The 24,061-nt window shown below is 42.9% G+C and overlaps 1 protein-coding gene across 4 annotated transcripts in view; it reads left to right on the top strand.

Annotated features, from left to right (window-relative positions):
• Positions 1-24,061, top strand: part of TBC1D12 (TBC1 domain family member 12) — a 308,722-nt gene that overhangs the window by 51,629 nt on the left and 233,032 nt on the right. For all 4 annotated transcript variants that reach the window (XM_078643381.1, XM_078643382.1, XM_078643384.1 and 1 more), the window contains exon 2: positions 4,742-4,798. In XM_078643381.1, coding sequence (XP_078499507.1) covers positions 4,742-4,798 — 57 coding nt within the window. The remainder of the gene's footprint in view (positions 1-4,741; positions 4,799-24,061) is intronic.

A 24,061-nucleotide genomic window follows, 5' to 3' on the forward strand; every position in this document is an offset into this window, starting at 1 on the left:
AGGGGGGCGGGAAACGTGGGGACGGCGGGAGGAGGGACACAAGGCAGGACAGCAGCAAGCACGGCCCGGCCGGAGGAGACTCGGGGGCGTTCCCGGCGTCGCGTGACGTCGGCAAAAGGCAAAGAATCTCGGGAACGCCCCCGTGTCTGGTCCGGCATTGATGGACAGGCCCCTCGTCCAATGGCTAGGCTCCATTTATGGAGCCAGCCAATGAATGACGAGGGCCGACCCAAAGCCACACTACAGTTCTCATAAGATTTCTCCTGCGCAAAAGCTGCTTGCGCAGCTTTTTGCAGTCGAAACCTAAAAATGACTGGCATTGAAAAAGGCTACTTTGCTGAAACGCTTCTGCCCCAATACAAAGAACTGTTCGATACCGTGAGTGGCTCAGATTTGGTGTTCTTGTGTTGGTCACTACCATGAAAGGATGCTCCCCCCAAGTTGTCTATATATAAATATATATATTTTGTTCTACTAATAAATTTGGTGCTGTTTGATGAATCTTCACAAAATTATCCATACTAGTAGGCAAGTTGGTTCAGCTGCTGTCTGTAAAGGTTTGGGGTGCTTCATCATGCGGAGGCCGAATAAATGGGAGCGTCCCAAAACTCCTTTTTGCCCATGCCATGTCTCTGGGAATTTTACAGTTGTTAGAGATGATTACAGCCCGAACCGCTGAACAGAATTGCACCAAATTTGTCATACAATGATACTGGAGTTGAGTCAATAAGATATGCGAGGGGGGTGGACTCTGGGCATGAGTAAGTATCCTAATGCGGTCACTCTTGAAGATGCAAGATTAATGTGTTACTGATGCTACCTCAGGCCGTCGTTTTATTTGTATTTTTTTTGTGCCAGGTACTACTAATCGCTCAGTGTCATGACTAAATCTCTACCATCCTTTTCTAAAGCAAACGCTCATGTGACTGAAGCTCGTCAAACCCTATTACCCTTTGTAAAGGTGATATTGCCATGTGACCAACCCTTCCATTGGAAATGCTGAGGTGTGATGGGTCCACTCCAAATCGGCTTCCCTTTTTAAGGGGCGGAGGATTCTGACGGGTGACTGCAGTGCTAACACATCACGGCATGTCATGTGTGACACCTCAAACTAGTCCTGGATTTTAACCCAGATGTCTCTACATTCTTCTTCTTCTTGTTATTTTTTTTTATAAGTGCTGGCTTCCAAGTTTCAGCTTGTGAAGTGCTGTTTGCTAATAGGCAAGAACTAGCTGTAGATTTCACACACGACTGCTAAGCAGATATGTGACTACCTGTTTGTTATGCTGTCCTCCTAACCTTTCAGACACAAATTAAAGAGAGACAGTCACATATGTTCAATAAACTACATTGTTTCATTAGTAAAACAAGGCATAAGAGTGTTGCTTATGTAAACACAGTATTAATGAAGTAATCCACAGGTGCCAATCATGAGCATTGCATTTGCTTTCTTAGATTCATGGAGCGATCTGACTTCCTATCAGCACCTGAAAAATAAACACACTTTAGAGGTTAGAAGCAGGTCACTGATAACTGCCGATCAGATGTTCAGGCCAGCAGAATTTGACAAAAGGGCACAGGGAAGCTATACCCTTTCAAATTCATTTACTCACCTTTTGAGTCCAGTTAAGAAGTCACGCTGGTCGTTCGAGGTGTGGTGATAACAGGATCAGTTCCACGAGCCAATGTGATTTAAAAAAATGCAGCGCCTCAAACTTGGAGAATATTAACAAACTACGGTTATAGGGTTCGAGGAAGAGACCGGTTGCACAGACACACACCTTTTTAGATTCAAGAGCAAAACTGGAGCTAAATAACTGCAGGGTCACGAGCCAGGGCTTGGAAAGGGCAAGGCTGGACCAAAGCTGGCTAGCTTAGTTCTGGGCTGCGGAAGGCATAGATAGGTAGATTCCAGCTTTTGTCCTGTCTAGCCCTAGTGCCTTGCCTTTTCCTGACATTGGCTGAGTGGACAAACTGTCTGCTAAACTCAGCGGATGTATGACGTTACAACGCATACTTTTACAACGCCTACCTTTACCACGCAATTTTTACAACGCAGGATCCATTACAACGAAGTACCATTACAACGCATGTATTTACAACGCAGATACCTTTACAACGCATACCATTACAACGTAAGTATTGGTAAGTTTATAATATTTTTTTAAATGTAAATTAAATAAAATTAATTTAATTTGATTTAATTAATTTTAAATTAATTAAATTAATTTAATTTAATCAATTTAATTTAATGTAATTTAAATTTTATTGTACTTAATTTTTACCCTGTACCCCTTTACCCAAAAACCCAAAACTGACCCTGAACCCTAATACCCCTTTACCCAAAAACCCAAAACTGACCCTGAACCCTAAAAATACCCCTTTACCCAAAAACCCAAAACTGACCCTGAACCCTAAAAATACCCCTTTACCCAAAAACCCAAAACTGACCCTGAACCCTAAAAATACCCCTTTACCCAAAAACCCAAAACTGACCCTGAACCCTAAAAATACCCCTTTACCCAAAAAACCCAAAACTGACCCTGAACCCTAAAAATACCCCTTTACCCAAAAACCCAAAACTGACCCTGAACCCTAAAAATACCCCTTACCCAAAAACCCAAAACTGACCCTGAACCCTAAAAATACCCCTTTACCCAAAAACCCAAAACTGACCCTGAACCCTAAAAATACCCCTTTACCCAAAAACCCAAAACTGACCCTGAACCCTAAAAATACCCCTTTACCCAAAAAACCCAAAACTGACCCTGAACCCTAAAAATACCCCTTTACCCAAAAAAAACCAAAACTGACCCTGAACCCTAAAAATACCCCTTTACCCAAAAAACCCAAAACTGACCCTGAACCCTAAAAATACCCCTTTACCCAAAAACCCAAAACTGACCCTGAACCCTAAAAATACCCCTTTACCCAAAAACCCAAAACTGACCCTGAACCCTAAAAATACCCCTTTACCCAAAAACCCAAACTTATAATATTTTTGATAAAATTATATACTTACCAATACTTACGTTGTAATGGTATGCGTTGTAAAGGTACCTGCGTTGTAAATACATGCGTTGTAATGGTACTTCGTTGTAATGGATCCTGCGTTGTAAAAATTGCGTGGTAAAGGTAGGTCATTGTAAAAGTTGCGTGGTAAAGGTTGTATACCAAACTCAGCAAGTAGTGGGAGGAGGGAGGACCTGGTTGGCGCTTGCACTGCAGGTGGCAGAGCGTTCAGTGTGCCATCCCAGCAAAAAAAGAGAAAAAAATCTGGTGTCCCTAAGCGGCCCCTGCCCTTGCTCAGATTCTTGCCATGGGAGCGGAAGTGGGTCATTGTGTGCATGTGTAATATGCTTGGGCACATTGTTCATGTACATAATTAAGTAGTTCAGACAGTCTTCTTTATTACTGTGGTGAATTGTAAGTGTGATTTGAAGGATGTGCCTCATGTGGCCTGGCCACCACTTGTGGGCACTCTGTACCACTCCCCCTGTTATAATGAAGGGGCCACTGCCAGGAGTAAAGAGCCACCCACGCTCTGGCCTGTGTCAGCCCTTGTTGTATGTTCGCCTCTTGCCAAGCCCAACAAATTAAAGATGCTCAAAAGGCTGCCTTCAGAGGTCTAGCAGGGAACCTTCGGCACAGAGTGTACCATGCCTTTAGAATCCTGACTTTTCCAGACTCCTTCCCCGTTCGCTTGAAAGGAAGTTGTTGTTGCTGATGAGTACCACAAGCTACTTACTCATGTTTATGTGTGGTATTTATTCGAGTTACGGCTGACGTGTGTTTTTTCGGTTCAGTGCTGTTGAGGTATGCTTATGGAAAACGAAGTCGTACTAGTGAGCAGTTTGAGGTCATTTGGTGCAATCCTATAATTTTAAGTCCTCCTAAAATATGTCGGAGCATTTTAATAGTTTATATGTATTTAAAATCATGGGTCTGAAGTTCGCTGCTTTTTAGGTACTTACAAAGCCAGCCTTCTTAATCCCTTGGTCTGTTTTTGTAATTAACATGTTTCTTCCGCCCACTACAGCACACAGCATGAGGCAATGGTTCAGGATGTGTCAGCCTTTGGCTGACTTCACTGTGAGTTAGCGCGTTCTTCTTCTTCACAAAGAGCGCACATTTAGGTTTACTGAAAATGTACATTAATATAATGTTAATAGCGGCTTTCTGCTGCCCCCTTCACCCAGAGATCTGGTGTCAATTACATGCTTTTTTCCGACCACTACAGCAAGGAGCAATATGACAATTGGGTAGCTTCACTGTGAGTGACTGCATTCTGCTGTTTCACAAAGAGTTGTCCACACAAAGTAGCCCCTTTCACTACCAGTGACTGAAACGGCAAAGTGTACTTTGTGAGCCCCCAAATAATTTTGCGTTTAGCTACTGTTTATTTTATATATTGGCAGGGACCTGGGACCTTAAGAAAAAATGTTTACAAAAACTGTGAGAAGAAAACTGGCTTTGTGAAGGCCCAAGGGCTGGCAACCAATGCTAATCCTATTGGCTTTGCCAGGGCTTATTTTCTTCCTAATTTGCTTCGGTAATACGATGTGCCTAGTTCAATGTGTCTCAAATTGCTTTATTTCCAGTCAAGTAAATTCTTAAGTAGGCAAACTCTTCGGATGTAAAAGTATATAAAATAAAAATGCAGATTCGTTTTCCAGAAAGCCTACAAGATAGTTTCACTCCTCCAAGTTCTCACAGTTTTCTCTTCTGTTTTTCTCATTAGGATGGCGCTCCTGGCAATCTAACATCCGTATCCACGCCAAATCTTACAAGCACAGGGGTATGACATTCCTTACATTTTTCTGCTCCTATTTGGCTTGTCTGCATGCTTTTAAATGTTGCTGTTTGGTGTGATTCTGGACTGTCAAGTTAAATATCATACTATTCGTCTAGCTATAAATCTCTCATTCGATCAGCTCTCATTTTCAAGGTATCTGCTGCTTCACATGGGTTAGTTTTAGGAACAGGTTCACAAGATTTATATAGTTTGTGTTTATCCCATGTTCATAAGTAAGAAAGCGGTGGAATCAAAGGTCAGTTTTCACAACCTCTTAAAATCACGCACTCTCGTTGGTGTAGTCCAATGTTTTGCAGAGCTAATTTTTTTCTACATTAATATGCTACAAAAAAGAGCCATGATGTAAGAGGATCAATTTATAGTAAAAAACCTCCAATTAGTAGTATCTTATTTTTTTTAATGCACTCCGGGTACTACTTCAGAATTTATGCATCTATTGTAACACAATGACTTCTTTATAAACAGAGTCTCATTGCTGTTATGTTTCTCAATATAGTGCATATGCCACAGTTTACCATCGTGCCCTTGTATACCTCCTTTCGCTGAAACCTCAGGTGATAACCACACATTCGCTTCTGAACGAGCCATTATGTTAAAAAAATGTTAAAGCATAAATGTAAAAATACTATTTCAGACAATTGGCAAGGAGCCGGCCAGGCCGGACTAAGTTCAACACCGTCTCCCAACTCTGTTCCTTTCACAAGGGCATGGAGATACTTTTTTGGGGCAACCTCAGGGCAAAAAGATGATTTTCTCCTATGGTAGTCCTACAGCTTCTGAATCCTTATTTGGAGGCCAGACTCCTTGCTTTTCATCTGCAGTTAGGCTGGCAGCTACCTTTTTTTTCCTTCTTTTTTTGTTTTTGTTGTTCACAGGTGTTAAAGGTACTTCTGGGTCATATTCAAGTGAGTGACGTGTGCTGTAACTAAGACTGTGAAATGCTCTCCAAAGCTACCACTGCCGAAGACTTGGGTGGGGAACAGCCACTTTGCCGGCAGAGATTTGCCACAGCCATTCCTCTACCTGTCTACTTCCTTTTTCATTATTTCATCCACAAAGATGTAACATAGCTAATGAACATCCAATTCTGAGCTTCGCAGTCTCCAAAGGGTAACTTTCACCCCCCACCCCTGTTTGAAGTACAGAGTAGCTTAATCCCAGCCGCTCTTGATATCTTCCTTTCACCAGTCCCATTCCTGATGTTCATTGCAACTTTTTCACAATCATGCTGGTGCCACCCAGAGACTTATTCTACCACCTCTCAAGTTCAAGGATGTTTATTTCATGTATGTAAGAGATGGCGGTGGCGGAAATAACACCAACTGCAAATGGTTTTAAACTATCTAAAACAGGCAATATTAAGAAATTGTATACAAGTATAAACACGCTGTCCACGTTGCAGCATGCTTCCTATAAGTGCATTATTATCTAACTGACTCTCTGAGACCTCCAATGTCTCCCACTGCAGACCCTAACCACCTTTAAATCTGGTATAAAAGACAGTCACTCCTGCCACATAACTATAACTGGCGACGCTATAAAACAATGGGTGGAGCGCAGACAACGAGCAGCATTAGCTGACTGGAAAGCAGGAAATGGAAGAAGGAAAAAACAAGGTTCCAAGCTTTCTTTTGCTGTGTTCTTAGGATATGGAACATGATCCCACATTGGATCCCCAAGGCTCCATCCCTTCTCCATTTACACATTATGTTGAAAACGGACTTCTTCAAGGGATGTATGACGTTACCACGCATACTTTTAGCACGCATACCTTTACAACGCAATTTTTACAACGCAGGATCCATTACAACGAACTACCATTACAATGCATTTTTTTACAACGCAAATACCTTTACAACGCATACCATTACAACGTAAGTATTGGTAAGTATATAATATTTTTAAAAATGTAAGTTATTAAATTTAATAGAATTTAATTTAATTTTAATTTTTTTTTTTTAAACCCAAACCTACCACTTACCCCAAAACCCAAACCTAGCCCTGAACCCTAAAAATACCCCTTTACCCAAAAACCCAAACCTAGCCCTGAACCCTAAAAATACCCCTTTACCCAAAAAAACAAACCTAGCCCTGAACTCTAAAAATACCCCTTTACCCAAAAAACCAAACCTAGCCCTGAACCCTAAAAATACCCCTTTATCCAAAAACCCAAACCTAGCCCTGAACCCTAAAAATACCCCTTTACCCAAAAACCCAAACCTAGCCCTGAACCCTAAAAATACCCCTTTACCCAAAAACTCAAACCTAAACCTGAACCCTAAAAATACCCATTTACCCAAAAACCCAAACATATAAAAATTTTACTATAATTATATACTTACCAATACTTACGTTGTAATGGCATGCGTTGTAAAGGTATCTGCGATGTAAAAAAATGCGTTGTAATGGTACTTCGTTGTAATGGATCCTGCGTTGTAAAAGTTGCATTGTAAAAGTAGTCTGTTGTAAAAGTTGCGTTGTAACGGTTGTTTACCTCTTCAAGCAACCCCTCACCCTGTGGTAACCACCTGGATTCTAGACCACCCCATAATAATTCCTTTTCCTATACTACACCTCTGTTACTCTTCTCCTCGCTTGAACCTCGGTGTCAGCTGCTACAACACTGTTTCTTTCTCCACTCTAAACTCTATGCTTGATAATGTATTACTACTGCCTCCCCTTGTGCTGCTCTTCATCTGCACTGTAAAACACCCATTTTGTTTAGTATGTTTATGAAAGAGAGAGTAGGTAGGAGTGGCCCCTGAGAGAAACAAACCGCACAATCAATCTATGGTATGTATTTTACCCTTAGCTAAACAAATGTGAATCAATCTATCACTACAGATGGGTCAGGGTGCTAAGGTAGCTTGAAACACCTACTACCAAAAGGTGCTATTAGCATATTAGAACCTAACATGCATACAATTTAGTCAAAGAACAAAGCAGTTACAGCACACCCTTTATAATTTCGTGTGCTGCGAAAACATTTTGAGAAAATTAATAAAAAGAAATAGAAAATGAACAGATGAACTCTTTGGACTACTTGCTGTATGCCGGATGTCTCATTAGATTGTCCGTATGAACTGTTGTCGATATTTGCACTAGAATTTGGACTGTGTGTAGAACTTATCCAATACTATATTTGAATTATTATAAATTATAAAGGGTGTGCTGTTACAGTTTTGTTCTTTGACTAAATTGTTTAGCATGTTGTTGCTTTGTAGCTGGGCTTGTATTGCATGTCTCATCTCTACCCAAATGTATGCATCTCATATAGTTGTGTACAAAATGTTGGCACCCCATTTATAGGGGCAGGATGAATCTATTAAACTAGTTCAAATTTGATGGGGTGGCGACCAGAGAGAAGAACGTCTGACAGTCACAGGTCGTATTAAACTGAGGATGCCAAGATGTTATAGTTTGTTCCTGATTCCAGCAACATGAAATGCCTGTTGTAGGCATGACATGGCGAGGTTCCACTGCTCAGCATTCTGTGTTAGATCATCTGATGTGGTTGGGACCAAGCAGACTTGTTTCCTGTATGAGCGGAGCATGAAAAAAAGCTCTACATATACCACTAGCTTTACATGTGTCTTTGCGAAGCACCACGCTATAAATTGGTGACGAGCTTGCAAGGGGTGTTATTAAAAAATGTGTTTATGTCCTGTGTGAATTTATGTGGAGCGGCCTGTGGACTTATTGTTGTAGAGAAGCTGACTGACTAATTGAGCGCTGCTGTGGACCAAGTAGTGGGACTCATGACCAAGATGGATGAGGTCTGGCAAGTACGTGTGCTGTTATTTACTCTGTGTTCTGAAGACTGAACGCAGCATTCAGAACCTTAATAATCACTTACCTCGGGCTCATTCTTCGAATGGCAAGCAGGATTCTTGGCATCTTCTGCAGCATTCTCTGCACGCGTCTCCTCAGCAGTAGCTGTGTGCGTGTGCTGCTCTATGCACACGTGACCCCAAGTGCCACGACACAACGTGACCTTGAATGGAGGCCATTTTGGATTTATTGGGCCACTTTACTGTACAGAGGTCACGTCTGGGACACAGACCATTTAATGCTGTCGGCAAGTTTAAGGGGAACTGTTTAAGAAGAGGAACAGTTTAAACAAGTTCAAGGCTATGGTGAGTGTGAGAAGTTGGCCTGGTACATGATGCTCACTAGTTTTAGTGATCACCTTGTACCATGCCAAGCAAACCTTATGATGATTGGTTGTAAGTCAACCTTATAGACAAGCTATCCTAGGGGTAGCATGGACTAAGCAGTCTTTGGCTAAACTCTGTAAAGGCATGTGAAGCAAGCTGTTTTACCATACACAATCCCTTTGAATACCAAATGAAAGGACACCACACAGATATATATTGAAAATATATATAGATTTATTTCTACAAATATCCCCTATACTCTTTATGAGCACAGAAGCAAATGCGTTAAAACAAAACACAGTTTAAATATACAAAAGTTGCACAATATGGATGAGCCCTAGGGGCCACCTAAACCATATACTAAAATAGTGGTATAAGAACCACTATGGGGAAAGGGAAGAGGCCTAGGGCCTGGGGAATCGCTGGAGCTGTTCGGGACTAGCAGTGATGAAGTCGGGAAAGGCCCGCGGGACTCGGGTGCAGCGCTTAAAGCGCACGCATGCACCAATCAATATCAATGGTGCGTAAAAGTTACAAAGTTAGTGTTTAAGGAACCTTCCGATGGACCTACAAGGATAAAACTTTAGACACAGGCACTAGAGGTGTATACCAGTGTGGGAACACCGGCGTTGCTGAGTTACCTCACCCACAGGAAGCGGGTGCACAGGTGCGAAGTAGTGTCGGGTTTCGTCACGCAGGTCGATGGTGCTTGGAGCTGAAGATGCTGCAGGCGGGTCGTCGAGGAGAGTTCCGGTGGATCCAAGGGTGGATCTGAAGAGGTGAAGACCTGAAAGAAGAGGGGACAATGTTCAAAGTCACTAGCCAGTGACTACCGTGGAACCAGGATGGAACCAGGCAATGTCGGGTGCAAACAGGTGAAGAAGTGAAGATTGTCTCTGCAGCCACGTGGACACGAAGAGGTCAAGGACGTCCAGGCGTTGGTCACGAGCTGTCCCACGAAGGCTCTAGCTGTTGGCGGTGTAGGCTTCTTGATCGGAGAAAACAGGCCTTGGCTAATGCAAGCCACGCAGGAATCGATGCAAGCTTCTCACTCGGACCAGCAAGGTCAGAGCGGGTGCTCCTTTTCAGGGGAGCAAGGGCCAGTCTGGAGCAACCAGACCAGCGGTGTAAGTCGTAGTTTTCGTCGCCAAGATGGCCGCTAGCCACGTGGCAAGTGGCCGGGATGGCGCGTCGAGTGGCAAAGTGCAAAAGGGCCCCACGCAGATCGTGGAGATGCTGGGGGGCTGATCTTCGGTGCAAATGCTGTTCGGTGTCGGGGCTTCTCAAACCCCAAAGCACAGCATCGAGGGTGCCTCGGGTGCTGCGCAGTCAGCTCTTTGGGGGTCTTCCAAGATGTCCGGTCCCACGTCTCTCGGTGCCTCCACGGGTCTCTTCTTTTCAGGGACTGTGGATCGGGCTCTGAGATGTCTGGGAGTCTGGGTCTTGTCAGGCTCTGGGCTCGGGCTCCGGCGGGAGGCGGCGGCAAAGCAGACGTCGAGTTGCTGGTTGGTGTCTGTATTCACAGGGTGGTCACTCCTTGGCCACAAGGGAGATTCTCTTCAGTCTTCTGTGCAGCAGAATGTCGAAGTCCAGTTTTCTTCTTAGTTTCAAGTCGAGTTCAGGATGATCTGAAGTCTTGGGACACAGCTCTTACTCTTATTCCAAATCTAGGGGCCGGATTACCTGCTAGGTCCCTCCTCTGGGTGGGACCAGGAAGGGGGGTGGTTACACCCCCTTTCCTTTGTCCAGCTTCGCGCCAAGACTAGGGCAGGAGAGCCCCAGCACCGGTTTGAACTGGCATATGCACAGGGACACCTTGTGTGCCCCAGGCATGTCTGATTCTATTCAGCCCTGTCCTACCCAATACACAAAATCCTGTCTGGGGTGGTGCTAGCACCTCCCAAGGCAGGAAACCCTTTGTCCAAGCTGCCCTCGCTGGAAGGACTCCCAGCAGCAGGAGGTCAGACTTGTGTCTGTGGTGGCAGCATCCATTTTGTGATGCTGAGGCTCTGTTTAACTTTAACCGGGGTTCAGGTTATGTACATGTCGTACCCCTCTAGAAGGGTGGAATGCTACCCCCGTCGCCAGAACTGGCGAGGGGGTAGTATTCCAATTCGTATGACACCTTACTCGACATGTTTTGATACAGCCAAACCAAAGATAGCATTTAACCGCGAGGTTCATAATGCACTTAAGAGTATATGGTATGGCAGTATCATGAAACCGCTAAAGGACATGGTTCCGAAAGCTGCAGACAGGCTCAGCTCATGCCAGAGCACCATCTCACATATTTCCAAGCACTCTGCCTCCAGGATTGATGAGGCCTTCCATAGGAGTGGCTGATAGGAACATGTGTGTCCATTTTAGGTTAGGCATAGGCATACTACACCTAAGTAAGGGGTGGTTACACTGACTTACCCCAGCTGAGTGATCAGCCAGTTGTGTCAAATATGCAGGCCAGGGGTGGGTAGCACAATACGTGCTGCAGCCCCTGGTAGGCATTGGAAGCACCTATGCCCTGGGTACCTGGGGTACACTGTTACAGGGGCCAATAAGGTGAACCAGTTCCAATGTCGTAATGCACCTAATGTGCATTGGCATTCATTTAGAGAGAGAACAGCAGGCTGTGGGTCTGATTAGCAGGCCCACAGCCACATTAAGTCATAAACCAGTGAAGCAAAAAGCAAAAATTTGGGGTGACCATAGGATAGCAGACCCTACTCTCCTACAGTGAGCAACTGCACAATAATGCTACAGAAAACAAGTGAGGGTTATATTACACCCTATTGTCAAGTGCTATTGCTCTATAGACTGGTTACCACTAGTACTGTTGTGTATTTTGGTAAGCATGCCCCCTTACTGGGTGGGAGTGAGAACGAAGAAGAATCGGAGATGTGTGAGTTCTATGCGGTTAACATGGCATAAATTGAAATTCTCACTCAGTCCGCCGCATGCGTTCTGGGCATCTGGAGTGGATCCAGCTATCTGTTGGGTAGAGCGGAAGAATTATTTTGACAATTACATCAGTGCCATTGATGAGGAAAATAAACGTCTAAGGTGTGTTTGGGCATCATTCGCTATAAATGTTTTCAGCATAAACAAAGGTGAATCGGCTGATAATTATGTCGCGGAACTAAAGAAGTTAGCCATTGACTGTAAGTTTGGCAATCTACATGACAAATTAATAAGGGGCCAGTTGCTTATGCACTCTAGCAACTCGACTATCCAAGAGAGTTTGTCTATAAATTGTGAATCTGGACTTGAAGTGTTGGCAATTGTTCCTAAAGTAGAAATTTCAGGGAGGTGTGCTACGGAACTTAAACAATCTGATCCCGACAAGAACCTGGATGGAATATGCGAGGTGCAAGGCACAATGAATAAGACACCTGAGGAAGGAGCAGAGGAGTAGCGTCCCGAAAAAACGAGTTGGAGGTGATAGATGCTATTGTTGTGGTAGTAGAGATCATCTCGCATATAGCAAAAGCTGCCCAGCAACAAAACAAAAGTGCAGCAAATGTGGCTTTGTTGGCCACTTTGCAAAGGTATTCAGAAAGAAAAAGAAAACAGCAAAGTGTATAGTGGAAAGTATGAGTCTTAGTGGCGGTGAAGAGAAGGAGTAATATATTTGAAACTAGACAGTATCAAGAAATTGCAGGGCACATTCGTGCTTGATGTTCGTGAGGGCAGTTCTGAGAACAAACCAATGTGTGACATGTTAACCCCTTCCACACTCATGACGAGCTGGGCTCGTCATGCAGTAGCCTCCCAGCACGCTCATGACGAGCCCAGCTCGTCATGAATAATGGGTTTTTGCATATTCCAGCACAGGGCTGGAACTCATCGAGCATCGATGTGGTTAATAGGTGGTGGTGTTATTAAAAATCTTTGCATAAAAAGGATCGCCATTCACTATCGTGAGTGAAGAAGTTAGGAAAATCAAATTTTACAAAACGGTTGTATCACATTTTTCACCATCTGACATTAGTCCAGAGAGTTTTACAGGTGAAAAAATTAATATGTTGGGGTTTAGATGGATGGCTTTCTCTTTCATATGCACAAGAGGAAGCTCAATGTGGCAAAACACGGACCATTAGTTTTGGGGTGGTTTGATCAAGGCAATCTACACATCATTTTACATCCTAACAGTGTGTAGAAAGTCTTGGTGGTGGACAATGTGAGCGTGGTTAGTAGACCATGGCAGACACATTTTCCAGTCTTTTCAGCAAGAATTTAGTATTCTTATAGGGGTTGGAGCGCAAGATTATGTTCAGAAGCAAAGCCACTCCAAAACTACACAAAGTAAGGATAGTGCCTATACTGATAGGAGATGAGGTATCTAGGGAGTTGGATAAGTTGGTTTATATGAATGAAATTGAACTAAATTGAAAGTTCGGATTGGATTTCGCCAGTCGTCGTGGCATGCAAAAGCAATGGAAAAATCCTTCTGTGTGTGGACTTACACCATTTGAACAGCAACATTGTCATTGAGCGGTTCTGCCTTCCCCTGAATCACAGAGATGGTTTAGTCTTTGAAAGGGGCTAAGTGGTTCTCCACTATAGACGTATCTGCTAAAATCTACCTCCAATAATAACAAATTGAGAGAGAGGTTAGTGGGTAAATGGAGTTCACGGCGTGGACCGAGTAATTAATGGGCTCAGCTGCGCATGCGCACCTACGGGGAGGCGCAGCTAGTGGGACCTGACACCGGTTAGCGACCTTGCCATATGGCCAGAAATGTTAGTATGCAAAATGAAGATGAGGATGTTAGATTCGGTTAGGAAACAACCTGTATTAGAAGTTTGTTAAGGTTAGCCTCTCATACCTGTTGAATATATTGTATCTAATATCCTGTTATTTTGCATAGGAAATGTTGATTTTATATTTTCAATTTTATTGTTTTATATCTTAATAAATACGGCCGGGGGGTCTTCGGATCCCCCGCCTTCCAAAGACATTTATGTTTCATGCCTGTGTTCGGGTTGGTAAGGGTTCATTGGGAGGTGGCGGTAGCCGTCACTGACCATACGTCTGATGCGGGGGGGGGGGGGCATAAGCAGACCTGTTTCCTGCTACATATACTACTGGATTTGTTGTGCGAAGCACACCGCTACACAGGAATACTTCTGCTATGCATTCATTTAGACCTCTTGGCTGTCGGGTGTACGTACAGTTAAGACAGTATTATTGATTCTGTCAAGAAAGTGAGAACTGCTGTTGTTTGTAAGGAGTTGAATTGTCTTTCAATGCCTACGCTGGTGGCCCGTGCTCTCTTTCTTGTGACTAGTATCTTGACGTTTCTTTGTGGTGATGCTTGCTTCCAACTCACTTCTCAGCAATCTTTTCTTTCTGTAAAAGCAGATTTCATACCCAGACGTTTTTCTTTTAAAGACCGTTACTGGTGGCTTACATTTCTAAATATCTTTTCTTAACCCATCGGGGACAATATAAACGATTTATTTAAAGAATCCGCCTTTTACCTTTTCTCATGATTACCTCGTCTGCCAGGCATATTCTAAGCCTGTGTTATGGCTGTGGTTTTATCCCGAGCTATTAGAAATAAGACCAGACTGCTGATTAAAGGAAAATAATAATTGTGAGGAATGAACACACAGATATCACAACTACTTCAGTTTACGTTACTAAGTTAAGAAAATAGCTCTACACTTTTGTTATATGTCCCTTATAGTCTGTAAGGTGAAAATATAAACGTATACCGATTTCATCTGCAGGTGTGTAAAACTGGCAAACCAAGCTAAAGAGACACCTTTGAAGTAGGCTTTAGAGATAATTTGACACGGGTGTTGCGGCAACCATTCAGTTTGTCCCTAAGTGTGTTTCTTATTGTCGGTGTTTTTAGTACACCATTATTATTCTGCTTTGACTTACTTGAGTTTTTTATTTTGAAATTGTAAATGCATTTTTTCGTTCAATGATTGAAGGCCTATGCCTTAGGAGCTAATGTGGCTACTGTTTTCTTTTGTGAAGGAAACTCGGCCACAATTAAGTATCACACAACTGAGAATGTGTGCCATATAAATGGTCGTGGTCCGTCATCGGATCATTATCTGATGGTAATGGTATCAAAGCAGCGTAACTTTAAAACAATACCACAGTGGCTACTTTGTTTCAGGTAGCACCACATTGCTGCCTCACCTCAACATTGCAGTACTTGGGAAACTGCACAGATGTATGGAGACTGGACTCAACAGTATGATAGTTTAAGCACAGATATTTTTACACATTGAATGTTTATAATGCTGATCAGGAGTTAAGGATGTCCAGCCACATTTGACATTTGGTTTTCATTTCTTATTGAGACCCTAGATTTCAGTCAGATTTGTAGTGTGGTAGCAGTTTTCACAGATATTTTAAACAGCTGTGGTGAAAATGTAGAAACCCATTGTTATTTTAAAAATAATAATAATACATCCGCTGTATTACCAAGAGATCATTGCCACCCTTTTCATTCACATTTTTGTCACTATTGCACTTTTGTCACTATTGCACTTTTATTTTGGAAAAGCTTAACCACTTCTATCCCGCTCTCCACTAATCCACGTAGGTCAACTTTGGTTCATTTATTCCATCTTGCCTCCAAATTTGTGTTTATCAGTAATGCATTCTCTAGAAATTCATAGTGTGATGGATAGTGTTCTGTAGTGGAGATGTTTGCACAATGCCTTTTCGGACTATTGCAGAGTTAGTATAGAATATGGGTACTTCTCACTATCCTCGAGATTGAATGCAGTCAAAGATTCTGTGGGTCTACAACTGATAACCAAGAAATACATTTTGATGTATTGGATTTTCGTGTTCAATATAAAGCTGACGTGTGTGGCCCTGGAGGACTGTTTACAAGAATCCAAAGTATAGAGCATTGCGTACCAAACTTTTTAGTACCTCCATCCAATTTTTAGAGCAACACCCCTTCACGACCCCTAAAGCTTTAATAGACATGAGGCATGGGCGATATTTTAATGTGATATTTTGCATGTTTTTAAAATGTTGCGAATTTCTAAAATAATATACTCTTTACCATTTCTTTGCATTCCTCTCTAATACCAATTGTTTGTAAGTGTCACAGCCTTGACCACTCCCTTCGATATGTCTGTATTAGACTGTGGCAAGGATATTGCGATGAGATGATCAAGGATTTATAAAGCACAAAACATGCTCCGAAGTGTCTCCCGGCACTAAAATCCACAGGCAAGAAGATAAACCTGAACAAAAAGCCATGTGTTCAACATTTTTGTCAGACTCTTCAGGACGTTGCTCTATAGGAGGTTTACTCCTAACAGACGGACCCAGAAAGGAGGAGTGACCACCTTTTCTAAAGCAGTTAATCCTTGGCACCATTGCCAAGGCAAGATTAGAGGAAAGAAGTTCCCTCGAAGGAGGGTAAAAATGTATTCTAGTTTCAAGATACTGGGGGCCTACATGATGTAAGGCTCTGATGGTCCGTGAAAATGTCTTGAATATATTCTGTTTCTTAACCGGGAGGGAATGGAGATTCAGAGTGACCAGAGTCCTCATAGGAAGGTTGAGAAGAAGCTGCTCTGCCGCATTCTGTACAATCTTTAGCCATTTAATTAGGTCGTTTGGCGAGCCCAGGTAGAGAACATTAGCATAATCCATCCTAGAAGAGATTAAGGCCTGAATCACTATCTTCCTGGCCGATAAGGAAATGAAACAGTGTTTTTAATTTGTGGAGACGCCCAAAACGAGTCTCCACAAGTGCCGAGACTTGATGTTAAAAAGAGAGCTGGTTACCAAACCTGACCCTTACGTTTCTAACTACTTCCTATTTATGCAGCACTCTGTTCACCTTACAGACCAATTGTGAGGAAAGTCAAGGCCAAAGAGAACGACCTTCATCTTAACTGCATTGCATATCAGCTGATTCTGACTCCTCCAGGTACAAACTGCACCCAGACACGGTTTAATCTGCCCGTAAAAGAAGCCGATGGTGGTCACATTCATATTTGTGAATGTATGTGTTAGTAATACACATTTGGGATGATTGTATACGATTACGTGTAGTGAACACGTTTTCTTTTGAAATGGCTTTGTGAAGTAAAAAGCGACAGCAGAAAATGCTGGAAGGTTAACCTGGTGTCTTGCTTGGAATTTCTCGAAATGTTTTTTTCTATTTTAAAAAACAGCACTTCAAGACAAAGTGCAGCACATTTGCATCAGTGGTGCTGTAACAATTTTAAAAGTTGAGGCGTTGACATAAGTGGTGCATCACTGAAGTCGTAGAAATTGTCAAAAGTCCTAGATTCACGCTAAGTATAGCAAATATGCCCAGCAGAAGAGTGGTAAGGTGTAGTATGTAGCTGTTGGTGAATTTTGGTCCTCATTGCCGAAACCTGTTACTAAAGCATCATGCGGTAGCACGCAGTCATTTACTGACAGCAGATTTTCAATTGAAATGACCACCAAATGTACACAAACATACAATTCTACTGATAGAACTACATAGCACACTAATGATAATGTGTGGAAATCGGGTTTCTGTGAACATTTATGATTTGCTCTTCAACATGTAATAGTACCTTGATATATTTTGATTCTATTTAAATATTTGGTTCCATCACACTAAATAATTACAAAAGGGCTTCATTTTTGCTCTGATTGCTGATATATTCTGAAACGTGTACAGTTCACTTACAGGTATTTGAATTTTATTTAAATGTTCTCTTACACAGAATTACATCCAACAGACTTTCCTTTTGTACCCCAGCGAGATTTTAACATAGTTCACTTTAAAAACTCCTCTTACTTTACAGTGAGTGACCGAAAAGTAAACCCAAATTCCCATGTTAAAGAATAATCGCAGTTTGCCAAAAGACATAGCCTGACATGTGACCTCTGAATTTGAAGCACAGCAAATGTGACGAACTAAATACATACTATAAAGGCATCTTTATTTATTGCACTGTCACCACACACTAGAAATCGACTGGTAATCCACCAGTGAGTTGTGACCTGAAACTCTGTTATAGAGCATTACGCCCACCGTCGTTCGAAATGAGCAAGGTGTTTCACGGATAGCCAGACTAGAGAATTCATGTTCGGTTTCATATGTTCTGTTTTGGGTTTTTTTGTTTGCTTTTTTTTAAGCTTTAAGCGTGCTCTAATTGATGAATTTGGTAACTTAGCCCCATATCTGTATCTACTATTGTAATAGGCCTGTTGCTGCCAGCTCCACTCGGTTGTAGAAGAGGTAATGTCCTACCGAGAATTCCAAGACCGTAGTTATACAGTTTTTTAACATTTATTTTTATTGATTTCAATTCCATCAGAGGAATAACAAAACCAATCTCAATCATAACTGTTTTCACACTTATTCATGGACGGTCCATCCCACTCCTAGTGTTCCTTGGATTGTATAGGAGTTTAGTATATATTCTGTACAGCGTATCTGAGGTGTCTCGATGTTATCTCATCCATGTCCCATACCTACGATTTCATTTTCCTATTATTGTAACATTGTCTTGGGGTATCCGATTCTCAGTGTCGACAGCGCGGTTATATCTATCCTAGAACCCTAGTTGTATGTTGTCTGTATGTCATTATCCAACAGGTCGAGCCCAGAATATTTCCTCCATCTATCCCATATCCTGTAGAACTTCCCCTTAGTTACACTGTTGGTGTTAAATTGATATTTTCAGTTTTTTGTAGTCTACTCCTAGATATTCAATTTTTTTTAAAGACTTTGTAAATGACGAGCTTTAAAACAAGACTAACAGATGTGCATCTGATGCATTTTTCCTATTGAAATTGAACAAAGTGCCTTTTTAGGTTTCGCCTGCGACAGGGCATGCGCTCTTGCTTGCAAGAGATATTGTATACAACAAGGGGCTTGCAGCCTACCCCTTGCTTAACATTTGCTGGCTCCATTGTCACTCTTATCTGCTGCCTTCTAATTAGTCAGCACATCCTGGCTTCACTTTCTCTTCTTTCGGCTGGAGGAGGGCCCAAGTACTAATTGCTTCAGCTTGATTGCTGTCCTTCGCTGATCGTGCTGTGACTGAGGCACTACTTTTATTTTTTCTTCTTCCCTGTTGTCCTTGTTGAACATCTTGCCATTTGTAGCTGTTTTCCTATGCTGCACACATTTCAGAGATGCCCTGTTCTCTTTTGAAATGAATGTTTATTGTGGCAACAGATGTCATCTGCTTTTATTGTGACAAAGTTGTTATCTGTTTTCAAATGTATTTTCACTAAGACATTCACTTGGGTGCAATTGCTTTCTGTATGTGATAGTTTTTGGCAAATGTCATTATTGTTTTCTTTTTCACGTATGACGGAATTAACTGATTTTCTTAGAATCACAAGATTTTTGTGCCGGGTCCTAACAAGCTTTGGCAAAGCCAATAGGTCTTGCCTTTGAGACTATTGGCTCTGCCATTGCCTTTTGTTTATGCTGTACAGCATTGGCATTGCCGAGTTTGGCAGTTGTTTGTATCTTTTTTTTTTTTTTTTGGTTTAAATCTTTTTATTGATATTTTCTTATATTCACACAACATGAACCGTGTAATGACACCATATTCTATGACAATATGTTGGCAATACGGTTCAGAGTACAAATTATCGTGAAAGCAAGTTAGTTGGCGAATGCAACGTTTCAAATAGGTAGGAGCATTACAAAACCGTAATGGTGTTCATGAGACATTGTAATATGTCTCACGCTTACATTCTAAACATGGTGCATTACATAATTAAACTGTGGGCGTAAGGTACAACAAAATGAGGACAAAGTAATTAAATGAGGGATTGGCTAGCCGCCTGAGACTTGTTGCTGAGTGTGTTGGAAAGGGAGAGTCCTGCTAAAACCTATTGGGGACAGCTCCTTGATGTAGGATCTTAAGCTATGTGAGTGGGGCCTGTTCTTCCTAATCTTCCGTATGTATACTCTCAGAGACTAAATGCAAAAAAAGGAAGGGGAGATGACAATAGGTAAGGTAGTGAATACTAGAGGAGGCGAGGGAGACCACCATTTTTACGAGGGCAATCTTACTAGAGATCGCTAATGGGAGGGTCTTCCAGAAGTACGTTTGCGACTGGATGGCAGTAGTGGCTCTAATTATGTTACCCTCAAACAGATTCTCTTCGGTGCGGTATATGCGCACCCCCAGGTGTCTGTGCACCATTTCACCGGGACTTCCCCAAGGGAGTATCCTGGGTCCAAGGTAGTCTGCAAGAAAGGAGAGCAAATAGATTTCGCAGCGTTAACCCTCAGTCCCGATGCTTTTGCAAAACATGTTAGGGCCTGGTCCAAAGGAGGGTGGGATGGCGTGAAGATCTCGCACATACAACAGGTCATCAGCATATGGTGAGAACATGTATGCCATCTCCCATGTCTACGTGCAAGCGGGGGTACTCCGCTAATGGTTCAACCGCCAATGCGAAGAAGAAGGGACAACGGGAAACCTTGCCTTGTCCCAAGTCTCACCTCTATAGGGTCTGAGACATAAGGACCCGTCCGGACTTGGACGGTCGGGTGTTTGTATAGCAGCTTAATCATACTAAGGACGTGAGGTCCTATGCCATATCGGGCTATGGTGTCGAAGAGGAAATTCCATTCAAGAGAATCAAAAGCCTTCTCAAGGTCCAGTACCAGGCAACCCGATCGGGGCCAATTTATAGGAGCGTATTCAACTATTCTAAAGTAGCGATGGATGTTCAGAGCCGTTTTACGGTTAGGGACAAACCCATTCTGGTTGGGGTGCTCAAGGTTGGGGATAATTGGCACCAGTCGGGTAGCCAAGATCTTTGCTAAAATGTTATATTCTTTATTTAATATCGCTATCGGTCTATACGATTCAGGGTGAGTTGGATCCCTACCCGGCTTCAACAAAGAGACCACATTAGCCATACACAGTGAGGGTGGTAGGGGCATATTCGTGATTGCAGAGGTGTATAAGGAGTGCAGACTGGGCAATAGGGTTTCTACATAGGTGTTAAAAAATTCAGTTGGTAGCCCGTCCAGTCCCGGTGTCTTTCAAGATTCTAGTGACGGCAGCGCTTCCCGGACTTCTTCTACTGTCAAGGTGGAGTCCCGTGTGAGGAATTGATCAATTGTCAGTGTGGGCAGCTTAACTACAGTCACAAATGCCTATCTGTGTTGATCAGCCCCACTCGGTTGGGACGCATACAATCTAGTATAATGTTTCATCATCACTGTGTGAATGTCCCGCTGTGTATATTTCCTATGTCCCAGCTCATCTACTAACCGCTGAATGGGGCGTTGTGGGTGCTCTTGCCGTATTAAATAGGCCAAAAATGTACCCGCCTTGTCTGCTGCAGAGTGAAAGTGTGCTGAATGTGCCAAATAGTTGTGACAGCACAATCTTTCTAGTAACTCCTCTCTTTCTGCATGGGTATCATCAAGTTGCTTTTGCGTTTTAGGACGAGTGATGGCTAACGTTTCTAGTTGGAGTGCCACTGCTCGATGGTGGACAGGGATTCGTCTAGCTGTTTACAAATGCTCCATGTGTGGCCTTAACAACGCTCTCTGGTCACCACTTTAAAGGCTTCTCACTCTGTCAGTAGTCGGTACTGAGTTGGTGGAGCCCGTATTGAGCTCGAAGTATCTGATCCCCGCTGACTCCAGCGAGCTCCGGAACGCCGGGTCTTTCAGTGCTGCCGGATGTAAGCGCCAGGCAGGGGGGGGAAAGGGGTGGAGGGGGGGGGGGGGAGGAGGAGGGTCCTCCCCTCCCTGGTGAGATACATTATTTATGGATTATGGTCAGAATGTATACGACCTAAATACTCTGTAGTCTGAGCATGAAAGTCCCAGGCACCTGTAAGCAAGGTATCAATCAAATGAGAGTTCATATATGTTTTGAAGCACAAAAGTCTCAAAGTTCAATCTTCAGTGTATTCATTGCTGTTTATTCAAAGCAACACACGAAAATCAGCCGACGTGTTTCGTTGCCAATGGGAGTTATCCCGCGACTTCCTCAGGGTGCTCTTCCGGTGATAATTCCAACCCGGCTGGTCAATGGAATCCGAAAAGTAAATGATCAATAACTGTGATCTTGGAAAAAGAACCTGCAAGCAAGCAATGCCGTCCTCGTATGCACTCACTGTCGGTGTTAGGGTCCACCGGCTATGTTGCTTAAACTAAATGGTATGAGAATCCTAAAGTGTCCACAGGTACAGTATGACCAAATTCTGTGGCATTCCTGAGAAAACATATAAGATAAGCAGAGTCTCTCTGGCATCAAAGTTCTAATGACACAAAAGGCCGATTGTCAAAACGTACATGTCTAGGATAATTGAGACTCCTATATAAGCAAATATGTCGAGTAAATGGAAATCAATTCTTGATACAAGTGGAGATCCCTTATTTGCTGAGCACTTCAGCTTATACGTTGAGGCTCTGTGTAGGGAATATCATGTAGGGCGGCTATGGTGTCGAAAGCGTATTAGCAGCTGAGATCGACACGGAAAGTAATCCGTGACTCAGCAAGCGTGTGTGCTCTAGAGTCGAACCGCCAGTTTCAGTCAAGCAATTTCTGGTTCTCTGTAGTCTGAATCGGGGGTATTGAAGCTGCTGAGGTCAGTATGGGGTCTAGCCGTATTTGTAAGCTGTGGACTAGTAAGTAAAAAGAATATATCCTCGTGTAAGGGTGACGCTCGCGCCAGATGTCGGTCAATGACCAATGCCCCATCTAAGTATGTAGGGAGTGTGCGTTTGAGGCGACTGTGGTACGATGCAGGGGAGGGAAGGCGCGATCAAGAGAGACATCAAAAACAGAGTTAAAGTCGCCCCTCAATAGCCATGAGTCGTCTTTCCACGGGTCAGAAGTGCCGATAGACTGCAGAGAAAGGCATTCTGATATTTGTTGGGGGCGTAAATTGAGCTCAGCAAAATAGATTGGCAGTTTAATCTACCCTTGAGAAGGACGTACCGCCCAGCGGGGTCCACCACCACCACTTCTTCCTCCCATGGAACCCCAGCCTTTACCCAGATGAGTGTCCCTCTAGCCATGGACGAGTAGTTGGTGCTATAGACTTGACCCCGCCAATGATGGCGTAGTTGAACAGCCTCTGGGCTCGTCAGGGGTTTTTCCTCTAATAAGGCGATACTAAGCACTCTGCGTTGTAGGTAGGCATATATAGAGTACCGTTGAGCAGGAGTATGTATGCCCTTAACATTCCAGATGATGATATTTAGGTTAGTCATGAAGGCAGTACAAATCTATCAGACTCCACTCATGCAGTAGACTCCTACTAAAGGAGTATACAAAACAGAAACAGGTCTCTATGCATGGCAACATCTTTGCGGGGAAAGGCAAAACTGAAACCAATTGGTCATGCAACTTCATAAGAGCGGACCTCCAACAGGGATCACAATCACGCCTAATCATGGCAGTTAATACGTTGTCGTAAGTTCCCTCCGGAGGGGTGAACATAGAAAAGGATGGGGAAATAGCATGTGTGTTCCATCCCTCATACAATTGTCCGTGTTAGGTGACAGTACGCTGGGGCCTTACATGAGTATGATGGTGCATAAAAGTCAAGCTTAAGGTGTGTGAGTCGAGAGAGCAGAGCCCCCTTTATTTTGCACATTCTGGGAACACGGAGTGACAATATGTACCTCGCTCACAGATAATGTGTGGGGTGATGTCCGGCAGACGAGGCGAACTAGCAACCGGCGACCATTCCGGTGTGTCCGTGCCTTCCTGAAACCTCGATGGGGACACTGTGGAGCTTGATGGCGATGGTGGCCTCGTTGGCTGGAGGGCCGCTGACACTTGTAATACCGTCTGGCTTTCCAATCATTCATTCATTCAAATTCTTTATTCGGTTATTAGAACACAATAACCATAAAAGTTCATGTAAAATCACATTCAATTAATAAATTCATTATGAGGACCATTGTCGAATTATCATAAATACATAAGCATTTTGTCATAATACTAAAGAAATTTCTACATAGTTCCAGAGACAGTTCAGCATAATTTCATAGACAGTGCATTATAATTCAGAATACCATCATTTTTCGTAGTTTAAAAGAATTTTTTTTAAACGAGGAAATAAATACGACAGTTAAAATATTGTCCTGTTTCTGTA

Source organism: Lissotriton helveticus, chromosome 5_1 (assembly GCF_964261635.1).
Source record: "Lissotriton helveticus chromosome 5_1, aLisHel1.1, whole genome shotgun sequence".
In the NCBI taxonomy this organism is placed as follows: domain Eukaryota; kingdom Metazoa; phylum Chordata; class Amphibia; order Caudata; family Salamandridae; genus Lissotriton; species Lissotriton helveticus.